At 43.7% G+C, this 19,617-nt stretch overlaps 1 protein-coding gene across 5 annotated transcripts in view; it reads right to left on the minus strand.

Moving 5' to 3' along the window:
- The window catches only part of stard13a (StAR-related lipid transfer (START) domain containing 13a), a 50,721-nt gene that overhangs the window by 2,074 nt on the left and 29,030 nt on the right, over window positions 1–19,617 (minus strand). For 4 of the 5 annotated variants that reach the window (XM_046410641.1, XM_046410639.1, XM_046410640.1 and 1 more), the window contains 12 exons: window positions 10,631–10,702; window positions 9,090–9,171; window positions 7,515–7,578; window positions 4,846–6,164; window positions 4,353–4,523; window positions 3,585–3,744; window positions 3,212–3,410; window positions 2,502–2,715; window positions 2,124–2,238; window positions 1,113–1,364; window positions 660–877; window positions 9–185 (listed from right to left, as the gene is read on the minus strand). In XM_046410641.1, the coding sequence (XP_046266597.1) occupies window positions 9–185; window positions 660–877; window positions 1,113–1,364; window positions 2,124–2,238; window positions 2,502–2,715; window positions 3,212–3,410; window positions 3,585–3,744; window positions 4,353–4,523; window positions 4,846–6,164; window positions 7,515–7,578; window positions 9,090–9,171; window positions 10,631–10,702 (3,043 nt within the window). Of the gene's footprint in view, window positions 1–8; window positions 186–659; window positions 878–1,112; window positions 1,365–2,123; window positions 2,239–2,501; window positions 2,716–3,211; window positions 3,411–3,584; window positions 3,745–4,352; window positions 4,524–4,845; window positions 6,165–7,514; window positions 7,579–9,089; window positions 9,172–10,630; window positions 10,703–17,135; window positions 17,764–19,617 lie in introns of those variants that run through there. The other variant, XM_046410642.1, reaches the window with a different exon arrangement.

A 19,617-nucleotide genomic window follows, 5' to 3' on the forward strand; every position in this document is an offset into this window, starting at 1 on the left:
GTCCACACCTGAGGTCCACTCTGGAGATGTGTGTGAGCCTGGTCTTCCCACTCCCACAGGGCTCAAGGAGGTAATGTGACTCCAGCACCACACCTCTCACTGCTCCCATGTGTGGACTGTCATCGTGTTCGACGGACACACACACCAGTGCGCAGGAGCCTTTACACAGGTCTGTGCGCCACGATCTGAGGACAAAGAGACACATAAAAGGGGTCATTTAATGTGGGATAATGGGAGATTAGAACTGCAACTGATATCCCAGAGCACAAAGGAATGTCACCAGATGTCCAAATCCAAAGAATATTCAGTTCACTGTAACTATATAAATCTGGAATCTCCACATGTTTGGTGATTGAAAAAATGAATTGGGATAACTGGTTAAGTAACTGCCAATCAATTTTATTTTAATGGACTAATATCACACTGATAGTTAAAACTCTATTTTTATACAATATGTTATTTTAGGAAAGCATGAAGAGGTTGTTTTGAGTAGTAATTGTCCAAAATACATGCAGTGATTACAGCAACTCCATTGTTTAAATTTATTTGCTGGTGCTGAGGTTGTAAAGTGGCTTTTTACAGTACCTGAATGTATATGTGATGTTCATTCTTTAGAAATCACACAAAGTACCCAAATATATAATTCGAAAAATGCTGACCTTAGTACCACATAGTCACAGGTGGGTTGAGGTGCCATGTTGCGGCAGGAGTACTGGTACACGTCTGTCTGTTTATCCAGCGTCTCCAGAACCTTCTCCTGCTGTAGCTCAGTCTGCCACAGGGGGCGCTCTCTCAGCAGTCTCTGCAGCACATCATCGGGATTTGCCGACACCTCAATGCTCACTCGCCACCGCCTTAGAGGGTTACCATCTCCCACCTTACACACAGACACATCAAGACAGAAGAGCTTTATGCCTTTTCTGGTTGTGTAGGGTGTATCTGGGACTCATACACATTCAATATTCAAAAAACTGAATTATTCTTCAAAGGTATTGTGTTTTGGTCACTCAACCTCTGAAGCTAAATTGACAATTAGTGTAATAATTTATTTTCTGTGTAATATGTTTACAAAGATAGTTCAATGATGTTCCAGGAATTTAATGATCACATACCTTTTTAAAAGCCAGTTCTGTATGGTCAGTAGTTGGGCGAGACACCCAGCCTTTGCTCTTATCTTTGACCTCTTCCAGCAGGTTCTGGACCAGCCTATCTAGATGTGCATGATAGGATCCTTCCTCATCCTCCTCTTCCACTTCCTCGTCTACTTCCACCTCATGAGCCTTGCCCAGCTCGTCCAGCGGGGGCACCATCAGCTCAGCCTCCATGTAGGAGTTGCGAGACTGGGTCACCATCTCCTCCGGGATCTGAGGAAGAGAAGTGCGTTACATCACACCGCACAACATCAGCTCAGGCCTGAATTCTACCAAATCTAAAGCTTAAAATAGACAAACAGAACAGAGAAAGGCGAAGAGCAATCTAACTTAGTTGTCCATTTGGTATTTGGAGCCTTAACACATGTACTGAGATGACAGAAACATACATCATACCAGCTGTTGAAAGTAGTTTTAAGAACAAAAGAAGAACATTTAATATTAAGTGTCCTTTACCTTCCAAATATTATCATCCTATAAATGCTTTTAATCTCACACTGATCATATTTACGTGTTGGAAGAATTATACCATCCTCTGTGGGTTGAGAAGATTCAACCATTCCTGCTCTCACAAAAACTCTTAAAACCAAAATGAACTCAAATGATGCTTGGTGATCAAACCTGTTTTTCTTAGTCCCTGAGTCAATGAAAAACAAACAAACTGACAGCAGCAGTACACAGTATACTGTACACACTGACAGCCTCAAATGAGAAATGAGCTCTTTATACACAATTATACCGTGGCCTTGGACGATAACAACTCAGCAGGGGAAACATCGCTTCACGTTATCAGTTATTACTGTCTGCTAATTTCATATATAGAGACACAGACATGCATTATTTCTTAGTCAGTACAGCAAATTGTACAACAGTCCTTTTTTTCATTTTGTTTTTCTCTTCTGAAAACACCTCTAAAAGTCAGCCCATAACATACTGATAATGTATAAGCAATCAAACACTGGCAGCTCTGACCTGAAAGAGGCGCTGGCACTCAGTGATCATGTGTGCCAGGCCCTGGGTGGCAGCCAGGTTCTCATTCAGGTCCTTCTGGTCAGGGCGGCCCGTGGTGTACTTCCTCTGGATTGATCTTGAGGAATAGAGATTGTACAGAATATGCAGAACATAAATCGTACAGGCATTTCCAGAAGGACAGAAGAACGCATTTGTTCAGTCAAAAGCAGTTTCTTTCCTGAGGACTTCCCATATGCACATGAAGTCTTTATGCAAGCTGACTGATATGAATAGCAACCAATATTTATCAATTCTGTCCTCGCAGGTTGGTAACAATAGCGCCACTCTGAACAGTCTTTCCGTGTCACTGTGAGCGTGTTCATCAGTTCGTATATGCACCTTGGTGACAGTGTCTCGTTCTTCAGTATGCTGAGGTGGAAGAGCGAAGGTCCCAGGCAAACAGCCAAGTTCATCGGCGTCATCTGGTTCTCCTCGACCAAGGAAGTGACATCACGTAGGAAGTAGAGCAACGTCTGCAGAACCTCCCTGTTTTCGTCTGGCATCAGCAAAATGGCCGCTCTGACAGCCTGTAACCTCTGCTCCTTTGGGACGTCTAAAGAAAAAGGAAAAGAGGAAGTGAGGAGGATCACGGTGGATCAAAGAACAGGTCACACTTACTAACAAACAATGTCATCTTTTATGTAATCACACACACAGTGAGTGGCTAAAAAATTACCTTTTATATCACCATTTCTGTCAGATTTGGCTAACGGTGTCTATTGGGCATTGATACATTTCATAATTGAAAAATGCCTCTGCAGATCAACTATCTAGATATAACATAAAACAAAGGAAAATAGGAGCATATTATGATGATTATTAGTTCCAAAAAAGACATTACAGATATTAGTCAGTTATTTGACTGTTCATAACGTTTTGTACACGTAGTTGTTTTTGTTGTATTTCAGCTCGTGAGCTTCATATCAATTTACTTGTTGCCTGTACCTCTCCACCTTCAAATTATCTTATTTTAAACCATGTACAGTCATCATCCTCTGAGGCAGAGGACTTCAGCTGCAATTACATGTTACAGCAGTCATACGGCTTACACTGGTAAATATGCAGAAAGGTTTCTCCCAGCTTGCTCGTTAGCAGAGGCTCTGGCAAGTCTCTGAAGAATTGTTTGACCATGTCGGCTACGTCGTAGGCTGACTGGTCCTCGTAACTCACGGAGTCAGGGGACAGCTCACACTGCTGCCTCAGAGCCTGAATACGAGACTTCACGCCGGACTTGCGGAACAATCCCACCTGAGCCAGGAACGACAGAAAGGTCCAAGGAAGGCAATGAGGACGACGGAAAACAAACAGCACACTTATTTGCTTTGTATCAAATGCCACATGAAATGTAAATAACGTGCTTTTAACACCACAGCGAGAGGAAATGCACAGACTCTAATTTCAGTCTCATGAAACCTCTCTAACCTGGTCCAGGCAGTGTGTTTTGAGGTGGCTCAGGGCTTGCTGTAAACACAGAGGAAGTGGAAAACCACAGCGCTGGACATGAATAATGAGGGGAACACCAAACACACTCTTCTCTTTGTAGTCTGGCACCTTCATGCGCTTCATAAACTTGGGCACAGACCTGGGAGCGATGGACAGAAAACAATTAGGGAAGTGTGTGAGAGCGGCCTATGCTTTCATTATCTTTCTCTTAACGTAAATTCTGGTCAACGGAATTTCCCTCCTGGGGATAATAAAGATGAACAGGACTGATCGTTAACAACATAAGGATGTGCTTGTGTTTGCAGGCCAAGGTGTCTGTGGGTTTGTGGTGTGTGGCTGAGAACCTAAAGCCAGTTTTTGACCAGGACTGGTGCCTTTGATGATTTAATCATGCAAAAGTCCATTGTTACAGACAGTGTCAGCGTACAAGATGAAGTTATGGTTCTGTGAAGGCACCGATTATACGTATGGTCCTGCGTTACATAGAAAAGCTGACATAAACACACATACAGAGTATATCTACTTTAGATGGCAAGGAAGATTGGAAATAATAAAGCAAAAAGAACACAGCAGAAAGTTTGTTAATTTTTTGCAATTGAGAAGTCAGTGTAAAAATGAACAAATCTCCTTGAATTTTGAATTAATCCATAAAATACAAGCTAACATCCACACTGTAGACGAGAGGAGAGACACACACGGATGAAGCCATGACACAATCTATATGTCTGTGGGTGTGTGTGTGCCTACCATGTCCAGCCATGTTTGTTAGACATCGAGTATTTCTCCATGATGGCAGTGAGGCGGAGCAAAGAGAACTTCTGCAGCAGGCTGAGCTGGCCTGCTGATTGGCTGCTGATCTGCAGTGAAGACGCTGGTTGGTTGAGATGATCAGAGGTTCTGAAACTGGGCCATCGTAGACTGGGATGAGGAGAAACCACCAGAGAAGAATGAGAGAAATGAGAGTCAATGTCAAAGTCTTATTGGGTCAATTTAAAGAACAGTTCTGGTTTATTACAAACTTGGGTCTTATTACCATGTTATTACCATCTGCAACAATGACACAGAGCTCAAACACAATTATTTCTGTGACCTTGGATGGGGGATGAACTTATCAGTGTGTTCCAGAACTTCAACAGTTAATTTAGTGAGTGCAATGTTATCACGACCAATAAAAATGAGGGCCAAAACAACAAAAACAAGTCCCTTTGTTACCTTTTAAATTTCCCTAACAGCAACTCACCGCGGCCTTGTCAGTGAGGCCCCGACTCCAGAGTCCCGCCTCTCCCGACTGGTCCCTGTCGAATCGGTGTCATTCAAGGAGACGCCATCTCTCTCTCCTTCACTGGGGGTAGTCCTGCCCTCCCCCTCCTCCTCCCCCTCCCCTGTCTCACCTTCGGGCAGTACACTTTGGCTCCAGTGGTCCACTATTTGCTGCAAACCGCTAACGTGCTGGATGATGTCATCTAGATGAGGGAACAGATTGTCCTCTTTCTCTAAGTCCAGCAGATCTCCTGTGCTGGCGTAAAGGTGGGAGCCCGGCACGTTGTCATAAACACTCACCCTGCTGCCTCGAGGAGCTCCTGGACAGGGAGGTTTGGACAGAGGTTTACCAGACCAGGGCTCACCCAGGCCATTATTGGGCGAAGACGTTTGGGCCTGTGTTTGGGAGCCAATGTTCCTGTCATCGGGAGAGGGCGCCAGGCTCTCTATGGATAAAGCTTTTGGAAAGGTTCCTGGTTTATGGTCTTTAGGGATGTGAACTAGGAGGTTTTCATATGAGCGAAACTGGTTTCTGCCAAACTGGCTCTGTCCCTCTGTCCTCTTACCCTGAGAAGGCAGCTCCATATCTTCCAGATACATGCTGCTTCTCTTGTTGGCAGTGCGGGGCTTTGCACACGCAGGTTCCTTCACAGTGGGTGCTACTGTCTCACTGTTGGGGCTTATGCTCACCGCAGATTGGTCTTTACATTCATTAGTAAGTGTGGTAGAGGAAGTGTCATCATCAGTTTGGTGGTTTTGTTTATGGCTGTGTTCTAATTGGCTGATTGGAGTACAATGGAGCATCTGCAGAGCGTGAGGCTCTTCTCCCTGCAACACCGGCCCACTGATGACCAGTGGCGGCCTGCGATTTGAGCTTTTCCGCCTTGTCGATGGCCCCCAGGTGCGCATGATTTCCATACGGCGCAAAAACTCTTTGGCTTTACTCCTCCCTCCTTGTCCATGGCGGCTGCTCTTAATTGGCAAGGAGTTGTAGTGTGGAAGTTCCCTTGGTGGCTGGTAGGAAGCGGAGAGAGAGGCCATAGATATAGAGTCAGGCATGGCGGAGGCGGAGTCCTCACTGTGCAGCGAGGAGATTTCTGTGATCTCCTGCTCGCTCAGGTCTGTCAGCACACTCTCACTGCTTACTGTGCTGTGCAGGCCCTCCCCCTGACCTGTTGGGCTGCTTTCATTAGTGCTGTCCAACAGGAAGTCCTGCAGGCGAGACCAACGTCGGCTGCTCCACTCGAAAGTCCATCTTTTACTGATGGCCAACGGGTCATCTTCATCAGAGTCATCACCCTGGAAGGATAAAGGATGCATTTGATTCCACTAGTCACGATTACTTGTTTAATTTTACTTCTGTTAAAATTTACTACAGATAAATCAAGAAATGCAAATGCTGTGTCACATGGAATAAAAGTTTTTTTTATCAGACAGATTTGGCGAGCTGTGCTGCATCAATAGCACTGTTTGTATTATGGTAACTGACAGCAGCTTGAAGGTTTTATTCTCTCTAGAGCTCATAAAGAGCCCACTGACTATTTGCATTAGATAACACTGCATCTGGATTTCATCTCTCTCTCATAAAAATAAAAAAAAGTGTCCTATGGTTCACCAAAAGTAGAGAAATGCTTTCCACAATGATAGGCTACATTCACCATGTGGTTCAAAGTCTGATCTTTTTGCTGCTCACATTCATTTTGTACATTGCCCATGTCTGACATCACTGGAACAGATTTATACCATGACCCCACGTTTACAAAAAGCATGTTGCTGAAAATGTCATTGGCACAACAGCCCATCATCATAGTCTGAACAGATCACGTCACATTATGTCACATAGAAACAAAACAAAATTACATTTGGGACAGTTTTGTTTGAAGTGTGAATGAGGCCATAAACTGCTTTTGTTTTGCTTCCGAATCCACACATCATGTGTTCATATCACACTGTTGGTCTGTTTTGTGTTCATATGAACTGCAGTCACTTTTTAGTCTTTCAGAACTTTTTTTAATCCAGTTTCCAAACAGAGAGTTTTTATGTCCTTTCATGTTAAAGTCTGACACCAAGAATGTGAAACAGAACATACATCTGAGTGTCAATATTCAGATATATTTTGGGGTAAAACTTCTTGGTGCTAGCTGTCCACTCAGTATATGAGATGTATATGAGGAAAGATGGACAGTATTTTAATGTTTCATTTCAAGTAACTATTACTCTACTAACTCTACTAGGTAACACAAAATTTAAATATTTCTGAAATATACTTGATGTATTGGATGTATTATATATTATAGTCCCCCTCTTTTGGATTGATTTTTTTCATCATCGCGTACTTCCTTATTTGCTAATTGTTTGGAGACGTTTGTCTCTCTAGGCGAGTTGAATGTTTAACCACACCTGTCATGAGAGAGCCTGCAATGGTCATGGTGATCTGACGAAGACATGGCGAGAAGCAAGACACCGGCCATTTTAAATCAGCTTGCGGCTTAGAGTCAGTTACTTTCAAACTGATTCTAACCAGCCTTAAATTATCTCGATCAAACGCAAACACATTTTCAGTTGTACAGTGACCAGAAAAGCATCATGGGCAAAACAAAGAGTTTGTTAAGATGATGATGTCTTATGGTTAAAAAGAAAAAGTCTTACTTTCTTCTTGGGGTGGCTGACATCCAGTTTCATTGAGGCACATTTGTTCAGAGTATTTAGACGTCTGCAACACACACATTTACGCACAGTCAGTGAACCATCCTACAGCTGGTGGGTTAGATATGTTCTGTCTGTTGCTGTGGGTTTGTTTCCAACCCTCACATTTACTTGTCTCTCACTCCTCTCTTTCACTGTCTCCCCTCCTCCTGAGTCTGATCACTTTCTCTCAGTCTCGCTTCTTCCTCTTCTTCAGTGTCTTCCCAAGACACTGTCTACCCCATTCTCCCAGAACTGCCTTTTTTATTGCTCCTCTGGCATCACTCCACTGGGACTCATCCTCAACCTCACAGAGTACATCTCATCCAGAAACACAGCCGACTCCTCCTCTCCACTTCATCCACCCCCCACCAATCTCTCTCTCTGCTGTCTACACCCATCCTTCCCAACAACTTTCTTCCCCCTTCTGCAATTCAGGGGACATGAACACGGGCTGGTTAGGAGGGTGGTGTCTGTGTTGGTGCCTTTCAAGATGGGATCATTAAAAGCATGCTTTCAGGCTTGTGACCTGTTTTATTTTGAAAGATCTCAGCCTCTAGTAGCACAGTAGGAAATCTTTTGTTTGTTGTCTACTTTCTCTGCCCTCTCATACAACAGGACAGAAAAGGGATTGCTTGTTGCTATGTATAAACCAAAAAATAGGACGGAAGCAGCAATCTGTCATGTCAACTGTCTTTTTTCCTGAAAGTAAACATTACAGTTGACAAATATAAAGAGGGAGCTTTCGTAGCCTCCAGACCCTGTATTTCTGCTGCAGAATGGTGAGAGCATTTGTTACTGGTTGAAGATGCACATATTTATACATATTTAGAATCCTGTGCTACCCCCATACACACTGTTAGTATGAGTATATAATCTAAAGATTACAGTTCTGGAAGCCAAACCATCATGAGTGTGTTTTACAGCTCCCGAGACAGTCCTCAGAGGTCTGGTGTGTATTCTTTCACAATAAAGCTGTCAGGAATCACTAATGCTGTAATAACCACACCCTTCTCTACCATAGACACTGGAGAATTGGAGAGGTGGGGATGAACAGAGAGCAAAGATAAAGGAGTGGGGGGGAGAACTCTGCTGGTGCAGACTGGGTAGAGAGGAAGAGGAGATGTGAAGCAGAAAGATCATAGAGGTGTGCAAAGGGACTTAAAACACACACTCAAAGCCATCTGGTAAAATATAGTGGCATCCCCTGACTCTTGCATCGTAACCCTCGGCCCCCCTATTTTACCCCCTGAGGGTCTCTGCTCTTTGAATGGGAGATCAGAGCGTGGCAGAGGGGAGGGGAGGTGACCAGATCAAAGCCTGGGTGTCTGAGAGACAGACTGGGATGGGGACTTCATTAAGGGTTGGGGTCAGGCATCTAATGATTAGCTGTTAGTATGGGACCGCAGGGACAAGTCAGACTGCAGGACCTGGAGGGTGAGGGGGTTGGGGAGCTGAAGCAGGAAAAGGAATCTGTGAATTTACTGGAGACAGAATGAGGTTTGTATGTGCATGAGTGAGATCAGTGATTGCCCTTACCGACATAGAGGTTCCACCAGATCCCGGTCCAAAAAGTCGTGGTCCCTTTTCACTGAAGAAATGTCAATTGGAAACTGGGAGTCTGTAGGAGAGAGTCAGAGACTCCTGTTAGTTAATGACTGACAGGAGACAGCAGTTTGCTCTGCTGGTTAACCGTTAATGAAACCTGTGCCATGTGGCACAACTGCTGCCGCCACTGTAAACACCTGTCATCTGTGTCTACAGTTTACAGAACACACACACATTGTCAAACCCCAAAATAACTTGAATTCCCCACAATGCTGATGCCAAAATGACTCAAGCCTTTTATTTTGGTGATTCTATGTGTGTGGTGGCAGACTGCAGGCATCATGTGTGCCCGAGAGCAGCCACAGAGTCCCAGAGGCCAACATTCATAACCTGACATTACTGGAGCTTACAGCAGTTCTCAGAGAAATGCAGAGTGTGTGTGTGTGTGTGTGTGTGTATTTCTGGATTTTAAGAGCCACTTCTTAGATTACTGGGGCCATTTCCTGTTTGTGCCACAACTGTATGAGCCTTGATGATCAGCACGAGTGGGTGTAGGGTCTCCAGAAAGGCGGAAGGAGGGCAAAACAGAAGGTGGGAAGGTGTAAAGAAAGAGATGGTTAAGTCTGCAGGATTTGACCGGGAGGGTTGCTGAACAGAAGCATTGGCGAGCTGAGGACAGGGTAGAAGGAGAGAGGTGGAAGATAGAAGAGAGACAGAGTGAGGGAGAGAGAGAGTGAGACAGAAAGAAGCTGTGAGAGTCCCAGTAGTGATAACAAGGCCTTTCCCATGACCCATCCCTCTGGACAGGAACTGAGGCCTGGAAATAGAAAGCAGCAGCCCAGAAGACGGGAATAGGAAGATGAAGGGATGATAAAAAAGAGAAAGAAACAGAGATAATCAAAAAAACAAGACTAAGAGTCAAAGAGAGAGAGAGAGAGAACCAGAAACAGGAAAGAACAAAAGGAGAGATTTAAAGGGGGCAAGTCTGTGTGAAATACAGTATATAGACAAAAGTATCCAGACACAAGTCTTTATGGGGCTGTTTTTCAGGGTTCGCGCTCAGCCCCTTACTTCCAGCAAGGGGACATGTTAATGCTTCAGCACACAAAGACATTTTGGACAATGCTATGCTTCCAACTTTGTGGCAACAGTTCGGAGAAGGCCCTTTTATATTCCAGCATGACTGTGACCCCGAGGACGAAACAAAGACCATAAAGACATGGTTGGATGAGTTTGGTGTGGAACTTGACTGTCCCTCACAGAGCCCTGACCTCAACCCCATCCAACACCTTTGGGATGAACTGGAATGGAGATTGTGCGCCAGGCCTTTTGGTCCATCATCAGTGTCTGACCTCACAAATGCTCTACTGCATGAATGGGCAGAAATATTTTAAAATCTGGTGGAAAGCCTTCACAGAACAGCAGAAGCTGTTGTCAGAATGTCAGGTATCCCGATACTTTTGTCTATATAGTGTAAGGCAGTTGGGTAAGAGCTGTCTGTGTGTGTGCGTGTGTGGGTGAGTGTGTGTTACCTTCATAGAGCTGGGCGTACTGTGGAAATCCTGCTGCTCTAAGCCAATCACAAGCCTCCTTAGCCTCAATCTCTGTTAAAAAAAAAAGAAAAAGAAAAAGAAAAAAGAAGGCAGTAGAGAAATGTTGAGTACACACATCAACAAACTGACCATAAGAACAATTAAGGGCAATAAAACACTGTGTTGAAATGGGAGCTAATGTCACAGCATTTTTGTGGAGGAAAGTCCCCACATTATTGAGTTTACCACTGAGAATTCCAGCGGACTAATGTTGTTCATATCCCCAACTTGATGTGCACTGTTAATTATTTTCTCTCTAAAAATACAGCCTACACGTAACACAAATAAACGCTAGCGTTTGGCGGAAGAACATCTTGGAGAATAAAATTTTTCCTGTGGGAATTCACCGGAATGGTGAAACTCAAAAAGCTTTGAGTGAGCCAATGAGGGACACGCATTGTCTTGACCGGATAAAGGAAATAAAGTTGTTTGAAAGCACAGGATAGATAGTAGCATTCAGATTTCAGCCATTAATTTAACAGGTCTTACACATGGCACCACACCCCATTAGTTGCTGCTGCTGCTGCCAGCACGGGATGTTTTACAGGCATTTGTTTTACTACTTTTTTCCGCTGGCATATGTATTGCTCACACCACTAAACTGGCAGCTCTGAAACGTGTGTGCGTGTGTACATTTTCTTTATGAGGGGACACTGATTAAACTGCTCTGCACAGCTTTGTGCTGACAAAGACATCTGAATGATCTTAGTGCCAGCAATAAAATACAGTCAGGTAAAATATATAATATATCCAGAAAGACAGACACACGCATAAACATGTTTCACATGTATACACGTTAAAAAAATATTGCACACGAAGCGAGTGGGAAGTTTAGGGCTTATAGAAAAACATCTTTAAAAAAATCATACAAAATACCCAAGTTATAAATAATAAGGAGTGGATTACAGGGCCCTACCAGGCCATTACAAGACAAAATAAGAGCAGAGGAAACGAATAAATGACAAGTTTTTAAGTTAAAAATAACATAAACTCCCACAGAAAGTTCCTAAATGTGATACAATAATGTCACTCTCACTGAAAAACCACCAAAGGCAACATTGTTTCTGCATCCTTCTGCAGTCGCTGCCTCTCTGCCTCATTCAAAGCTCAACTCATTCACTCTCACTTCTCTCATTCACTTATCCAGAGGTGCTGGCAGTGAACGGGACAAGCACCACAGAAACACAGGGGACAAAGTTCAGCAGGGCAATAAAAAGCCTCCATCTTCACCATCACAGATGAGAACGGTCAGAGGAAATGATCCTTTCGCCGCAATCCAGCAATTACATGCCTGTCCGAACATTCCCAGCATAACTCCTCTCTCTAAATCACATATGAAGTAACACGAGGGCAGACCATGAAAAAAATATCCTTTTTAGTAAGACTCTGAAAATAGACTGGGGAGAAGCATTTCACCAGAGAGAGCCAGTAGGGTGAGGAAATGTGAGAAAATCTGAGGAAATGCACAGAGCTGAAAACTTACTTGAAGCCCTCATGGTGATGACATGCTACTGTTTCTTTCTCCTCTGCTCAGCTTCCTCTCCATCCCATGGCACATCCACTCGCCGCTATCCAGCTTTCCATCAAGTGGCGGCGACTGTATTTTCTCCCTCGCTGCCTTTCAAACCCCTGTGTTTACAACTCTGCCTCTTTCTTCCAGCCTGCCCCATGCAGGTTTTCTCTTCCCTCTAATTTTCTCCTCAGCCTCCTCTCTTGCACTTTCTGCTTTGTTAGGATCTACATACAATATCTCTCTATTTTTACAGCTCCCTTCACTTCATTCCTTTCTTCTCCGCAAGCCTCTTATTTTTTCAGTTTCTTACCTCTGCAATGTTTTTCTCTTTTCTTTACATTCTTCCTACATACTCTTGCTCACCTTTATCCTTCTCTTACCCCCTCGCGATCTTTCTCTAAACAAAAATACTTCCTTGCATGTTTTCCTTCATCCATCCGTCCCCTTTGTGTCTTTCACAGAAACCTCATCCTTTCTCGTTTTTGGCTCCTGCATGAAGCTGGTCGATGCCACCAACCCCTCATCTTCTTTGTCAATGCCAGAGCTGCTGTTGTCCTGTCACGTTCAAGAGGAAATAGCTAATTTCAGCTGGTGTTTGCATCAGCCATCCCCTGAGGTCACAGACTGACGACTGGTGGACGCCAGCTTCACATGTCAGCTGAAGCTACTGGTGGGCCAGTAAGGAAACTCTGACCTCGCCCTCTTTTCTTTTGGCTTACTGTGCAACACTGCAGACCAGAACAATGTGCGAGGGAATGCAGCGTGCACGCACACACATACATACATACATTACACACACAGTGCAGACATTTAGCGCAGTCCAGATGTTGCCCCCAGTGAGTCAAGGAATGCAAAAAGGATGAGACAGGCAGACAGCTGGGGTGGGGAGGGCAACTCAGATGGACAGACCCTGTGGGAAAACCACAGGCAGGAAAACATACCACACCAGCAGCTTATTTACCGAATGTAAGATTTTAAAGATTATTAACTCCTTTCACAGAGACAAGACTGAAAAAACAAACAGGAGATGCAGATGAAGAGCAGGAGGCACTAAAGGAGAGAAATTTTTCTTATTGCCAACAAATCTCATGTAAAGACCAAAACCAATAATGAAAATGCGTCCAATGCGACCTGAGGCCTTCATTGTTGTCCATTAAAAACGCATCACTGGGCCACATCATTTCACAAGCTAGCGTGTTCAGTCAGTGCTGTAAACATGGGCACTGCAGTTTATTTTCAGTCAAATCTCACTTACACTTTGTGGTATCATAAACACGAGTGCACCAAACTTTGAAAATACACAAGTTACTTCTGTTTTGCGTAGCATTTACTTATTTTGCTCTCTTCTGCCAAATTACTAAGCTTTTTTAAAAAGAAAACTATATATTTGTGATACAAACGGTGGTGTAATTCAATGCAAGGATGATGTTTTGAAGAGTGCATGAATTTCAGTCACGGTCATGTTACCTTGTTTGCAACTTTCAAAAACATTGTCCATTTCTCCACAGAATAGCTACGACACAACAGGTAACCTCCATCATGAAACTAGAGCTCCTGAGATACAGTCGAGTAAAAGTACAGTCGACCGTTTCCTTCTTCCTCTGCTGCAATATCCTGCCTACACAGTGGAAATACTCAATTTAGTGCCTATAGATAAATAAATGAGTCATGTGCCAACACATCCTGTTATTAATCAACTGACAGAATGCTACACAAGCTTCGAAAATCCTCATCTTAAAAAAACAGTAAACAATAATTATGAAGCTGTTGCAGTCCCCCACATGTGCTGGGGAAAAAGCATTAAACTGTTTGTGCATGTGTTATTGCCAACGCGTCTTTGTGTTTGTGCATGAAGGTGCCAAGTGGCAAAGCTCCTGTCAGCGTGAGAACAAAGCACCACTATTCATCTGTGTAGAATTTAATCAAGAGATTAATTAGTGCACAAACATGTTATTAATGGGACACAAAACACACAAATGCACACAGTCAGACAGAGCTAATCCGAACTGCCTACCGTGCTTTTCCCTCAGTCTATTCCACGTCGCTGCATTCCTGCTGTGGAGAACATATGACAGAAGGCAGCAAGCCACTAGAACAGCAGCAGGGAAGGTGGACAGATGGTGTGTGTATGACCGTGTGTGGGTGTGTGAATACAGGCATCCAAGTGTGGGACAAAGAGGCTGTAAGGTAATTCCTTACATAACAAGGGAGCCAGAGATGTTACATCATACACTTAATACAAAAGCACCCTAATGTGCTCACGGCATTTCCTCTGAAAGTGTGCCTTCGCCTTTCTTTCCTCTACCTTGCATTTCCTCTCTTTTATCCAGTTGCGTTAACCCTGACTTTCTGACAGCCTTTTCTCAGAGTTATGTCTCGCTTGTGCCAGGGTCTCAAGGGCCCCAAAGTGCCTTGCATGACATCATTTCCTGCTCTGAATTTCCCAGGCGTCCAGAGCGCCATGTGAGCTAAGAACAGCAACAGGAAGTTCCTGGAATGAACATGTCAGTGGGACTCAGCTGGGATAATAGCTAGACAGATGTACGATGACGATGATGATGTACAAAAGAGAGAAGATCGAGAGAGTATTTGATTAGTTTTACAATGTTATGCTGAAATGTTCTGTAAATGAGTTGTTTTAGTCTGAGTAAAGTGGATAACTAGAAGAGATGGAACAGCATTGATAAAGGACAGAGAAGAGATAAGTCCTTGTTTGTTAAGGCTCTATAGGCATGAACACAAACACACACACACACACACACACACACACACACACACACACGCACACTCATGCAGAATGCCTGGAAAGCAGCCATATTCCCACATATGCTAAAGCACTTAGTCCTTCATGTTTAAAGGTCACAAAGAAAAAAAGTAGCAAAGAAGGCAGAGGAGGAGTGATGGGAGGGAGGAAGGAAGGGAGGAAGGGAGGGAGGAATATGTCTTTCCCGCCCTGCATGGTTCATCTGTGATGATGATGAGCCCTCAGGAATGCAGGGTAAAACAGAAACCACACTGGCATGGAACTGCAGGTTAAGGCACAGAGTGCATCAGCGTCTGAGGACTGCAGAGCTTAGACAGCACCTGGATAGACATGACAGGACCACAGCTGACCGCGATTATTAACAGCACCGAGGTTATGGTGAGGGATAAGATGAGAAGACTGAAGGCGCTCAAGTTGCGTATTTGGTTGTCATGGCATGTTTTCTCCAGCAGAGGGTGTTGAAATGATGTGTCACAGCCATGCATTGAAATTTCCATCAAATTATTCTTTGCTTCAGGCTATGGTTTCATGAGGTGGGCGTGCTGTATGTGCCATATCTTGTCCATTTTGCCAGTCAGTAGTTGAGCATTTAAGAAACAGGTAAGTCCAGTGGTTTGGTCGTAGTGAGCATATCGGTGAGGAATGGATAGGTAACCTTTACTCTGCTCTTGCTCTAGAAGCAGCCATAAAACAGCAAAGATGTTTTTCCCCTTTTTTTGTTATCTTTAAAAAAATTCTGACTGTTTCATCTAAGAAATGTAACTTCAATTCCTCTGAAATGGTCTGAAAGTAAAAAACAAGAAATTTAATCAACCTGAAATAAATAAAATTTGTATGTCAGAAAAGATTAGTTGATTCCACTAAATTCTTACATGAGTGCAATTTGTTTTAATTTAGGGAGTGTTAATTGAATTTTAACTCGGGCAGAGTGTGTGTGTGAGTGTGTGTGTGTGTGAGGAAAACAGAGAGACAGTAGAGGGGGAAGAAAAGTGTGTATTAATGCAAGAGGCGAGGAGTTAATAAAGTCACACCATCACCCAAAACTAACACAGGCATAAACTTGCTTCTCCACCTACACTGCTCACAGCTGTCATATCTCTCTTGCCTTCACACATACCAGGTTTTTAGATTCTTCAAACAAGATATGGCTCGCAGAGACAAATTTATCAGCAGGGGACGAGAAAAAAAAACAGCTAACACAAGACCCGACACATTTCTTCTCCTGTTAAGACATGAAGCCATGTGCTACGGTACACTAAAACAGGAAAAAACTAAAAAATAAAAACCACATGACCATGTTTTTTTGTGCCAACTTTGCACATGGGAAAACCTCAGGATACAAAGAAGAGTAACTCATCTTCAAGTACGAATTCAACACCCATAAGAAAAGCCACTGGAGCAGCCCGACGCCTGTCACTAAACACCGGGATGTTGTGTTTACTCCCCGGGAAACACGAGTCATGTGACAGGAAGTTGCGGAAGTAACAATGGAATACAAAGCTGACCAGCTGGGTTGAGGGGGTGGGGGCATAGACAAAAACAATAACATTACAGTCCTTAAGGGTTTGTTATGACTTCTTTTAGATTTATGAAAGGCATCTTTGGAGGAGAAGTGGCTCCATATGTCCAACTGATTCAAACCAGAAAGACGTGGGAGGATTGGCAACCTGTAGTGTATAAGCCAGTGCCAAATAAAGCATACTTTAAAAAGCAAGATAAAACAGAAGATATATAGAAATCTTTTCATTTTTGGCGTGTGAAAATCAAAGAGGTCAAAAACTGCAAAATTCCTCTTTGATGAAGATCTCACATGAGAAGGCTGCAGTCACAATCCCATTCTATGTTTTCAAACTGACACACTTTTGATCAAAGCTTACATTGTTTGAATCTGCGCCCCCCCCCTTCTCTACCTTCTCAATGGAAAAAACACTTCTTCTGTTCATCCACAAAACTAAAGAAAACTAAAAGGAAAAATCAGGCTTCAAACACTGAAGTCAAATCTTTTCATGTTTCATCTTTCTCTTAAAAAATACAGGAAATGTGAGAAACAATTACATGATTTGATTAAATTTAAAATCTCTTTTTCCTGGGAGAAAGCTGAAAAAAATCCAGTCACATTAAAATTCCAACGATAACCGGTGGACACGTTACCACTTCACTATTTCTACCTTGTGACAGCCTCCGAAGCAGCTGCCGGCGGGCAATGATGCGTGAGAGGCGCAGGGCAGAGCGCCGTCGAGGGGTGTCGCCCAGCCTCAGGTAGTGGTCCTGCCCGTAAGGCGTCATGGCCTCCAGACAAGTCGACTCGCTGGCGCTGTCGGCGTCGCTCTCGCAGTCGTGACCGCCGTCCTTGGTGCTTTGATCCATGCCATCTACGTGGTCATCGATTTCCATACTCCCACTGTCCGTGACATCAGCACTGTCCACGCCGTCCTCAGTGTCAGCACTCTCCAAGCCGTCCCTCATATCGTCCACACTGTCAGTGTTGGTTATACTCGTAGGGTGTGCACATCCAGTCACATCCTCCTCTCTGACAGTTTCTTGAAACTTGTCCACAGAGTGCAGATTGCTGTTTACTGTCTCTTTGGTCTCCACTCCGCGTGCTGAGACATCCACGATGACCGCATTCACTGGAGCGCCCACATCATCCATGACAGTCATACCGCTTCTCTCAGCCTCCATAAGATAGCAATCTAATTCTCACTAAAACGCAAGTGTTCCTCCCTCTCGCCCTAATGAGCCGCTGTGTGAGCACTCCTTCTGAATTCCTGCTTCTAACATGCCCTCACTGGAAGTCAAATCAGCTCCCCACCCGCCTGCCTCCTCCCTTCAACTCACCACAGTCATCTAAACACACACAAGCTTCATCACACCACTTTCAGATGACAACCTTATTAACACCCCCCCTGCACATAACACGCACACACATACACACACACGCTGACTTCTCAGCTGTGATGGGAAGAAAACTCACAAACTTGTTTCCACAAGGGTTTTCCTTTGGTCATATGATCAGCAGAGCCAATGGCATGAGAGCTCAGGGAACTCAGCTTCCTGAAGCTGTGCCAAAGACACTTTTTGGTACACGCCTCAGGCAAATGCGCGTGTGTGTGTGAGGGAGAGAGAGAGAGAGAGAGAAGGGCATCTGGGATGGGAGATGTGATGGGTGGAAAAAAAAAAAAATACACTACGACCATCCGCCAAAGTAGTGAAATGAAAGAGTGTAGAACAATAGAGAGCAGGTGGGTGTGTGAGACTGCGATGAGGAATGTATGTAGGAGCAAACATATTGGCACAGCAGTTGAGTAGGACTGCAATGCCATTGAGAAATGTTCCACACTATCAAGTTCAGCCCACATGACATTTAACAACACCAGGGGGGAAAGAAGTACTCAGATCCTTTACTTACTGACTACCAACACTTGGAAGAGCAAGTAAAAGTTCTGCATTAAAACTGCTAGTAAAAGTACAAAACTCTTAGCAACAAAGCGCACTTAAAATACCAAAAGTAAAAGAGAAATGTCCTCCACATCATTTTGCTGTTGTAGCTGGTCAGGTCAGGTAGTTTACTCCAGTCTAGGGGTTGGGCCTCTCCAAAGGGTCAAGAGGGGTCATTAGATAATTAATGAGGCAGGAAAGCAGGAAAAACAAAGTTCTGGTACTCAAATTTAAATTTATTTTCTCGATTTCAGATAATTCTACCTCTTTGGGCATCAAAGAGTTACTGAAGTGAAATTCAGTGAGAGGTTCAGAGGGGACTTGTCAATTTGGTGAAATTGCACATGTGAACTCTTACCCTGCAAAGTAACTAGCAACTATAGCTGCCAAATAAATACAGCGGTATAAAAAGTACCATATTTTCCTCTGATGTGTAGTGGAGTAGAAGTATAAGGAAACATAAAATGGAAACACCTCAAAATTCTACAATTTAATTTACTTTTATTTTATTGTACAATACTGGAGAACTTTCCCTCACTCCCTGCTGGGCGCCTCTTGATCGCAATACAATCCATCAAAAATCAGCTGTTGTTGATGCATACAAGTCCAACAGTACTAAAGGACTTATAGGCAGGCTGTACAATGGCATATCCTCATTACTGGACATTGAAATAACAGATCATACATGGATGAATGCCTGGATTACACTGTCAACCACCACCAACTCTCTGGTTTGGAGAGACTTTTGCTGGAAAAACCTTATACGATTCTTTATCACCCCGAAACAAAAAGGCAAACAGATTGACACATTGGCACATTGGCGCTGGAGGGAATGTGGAGAAACTTTGCTTGATCACGCTCACGTGTTCTGGTTGTGTCCTCTTATTAAAAATTTTTGGAAGGAAGTGCAAGCAATTATTACAAAAGTTCTGGGTTTCTATTTTGATACCACATTCACATCTTTATACCTGGGGAGCCTCCCTGAGGGACTAGGTAAAGATGATGAGTACCTCCTAAAGATCTTGTTGGCAGCAAGTAAGAAGGCAATTACAAAGCTTTGGTTTCAAAAAGTTACTCCTACTGGAAGGGCCTTTATTGATATTGTGAAATATTTACACCTCCTTGAGCAGATGACTTATTCTATACGGCTCCAAAAAGAGCTAGGGGAGAAAAGGTGGGTAAAATGGTCCATTTACATAGCTGAACAAAGAG

Source organism: Scatophagus argus, chromosome 14, assembly GCF_020382885.2.
Source record: "Scatophagus argus isolate fScaArg1 chromosome 14, fScaArg1.pri, whole genome shotgun sequence".
NCBI lineage: Eukaryota > Metazoa > Chordata > Actinopteri > Scatophagidae > Scatophagus > Scatophagus argus.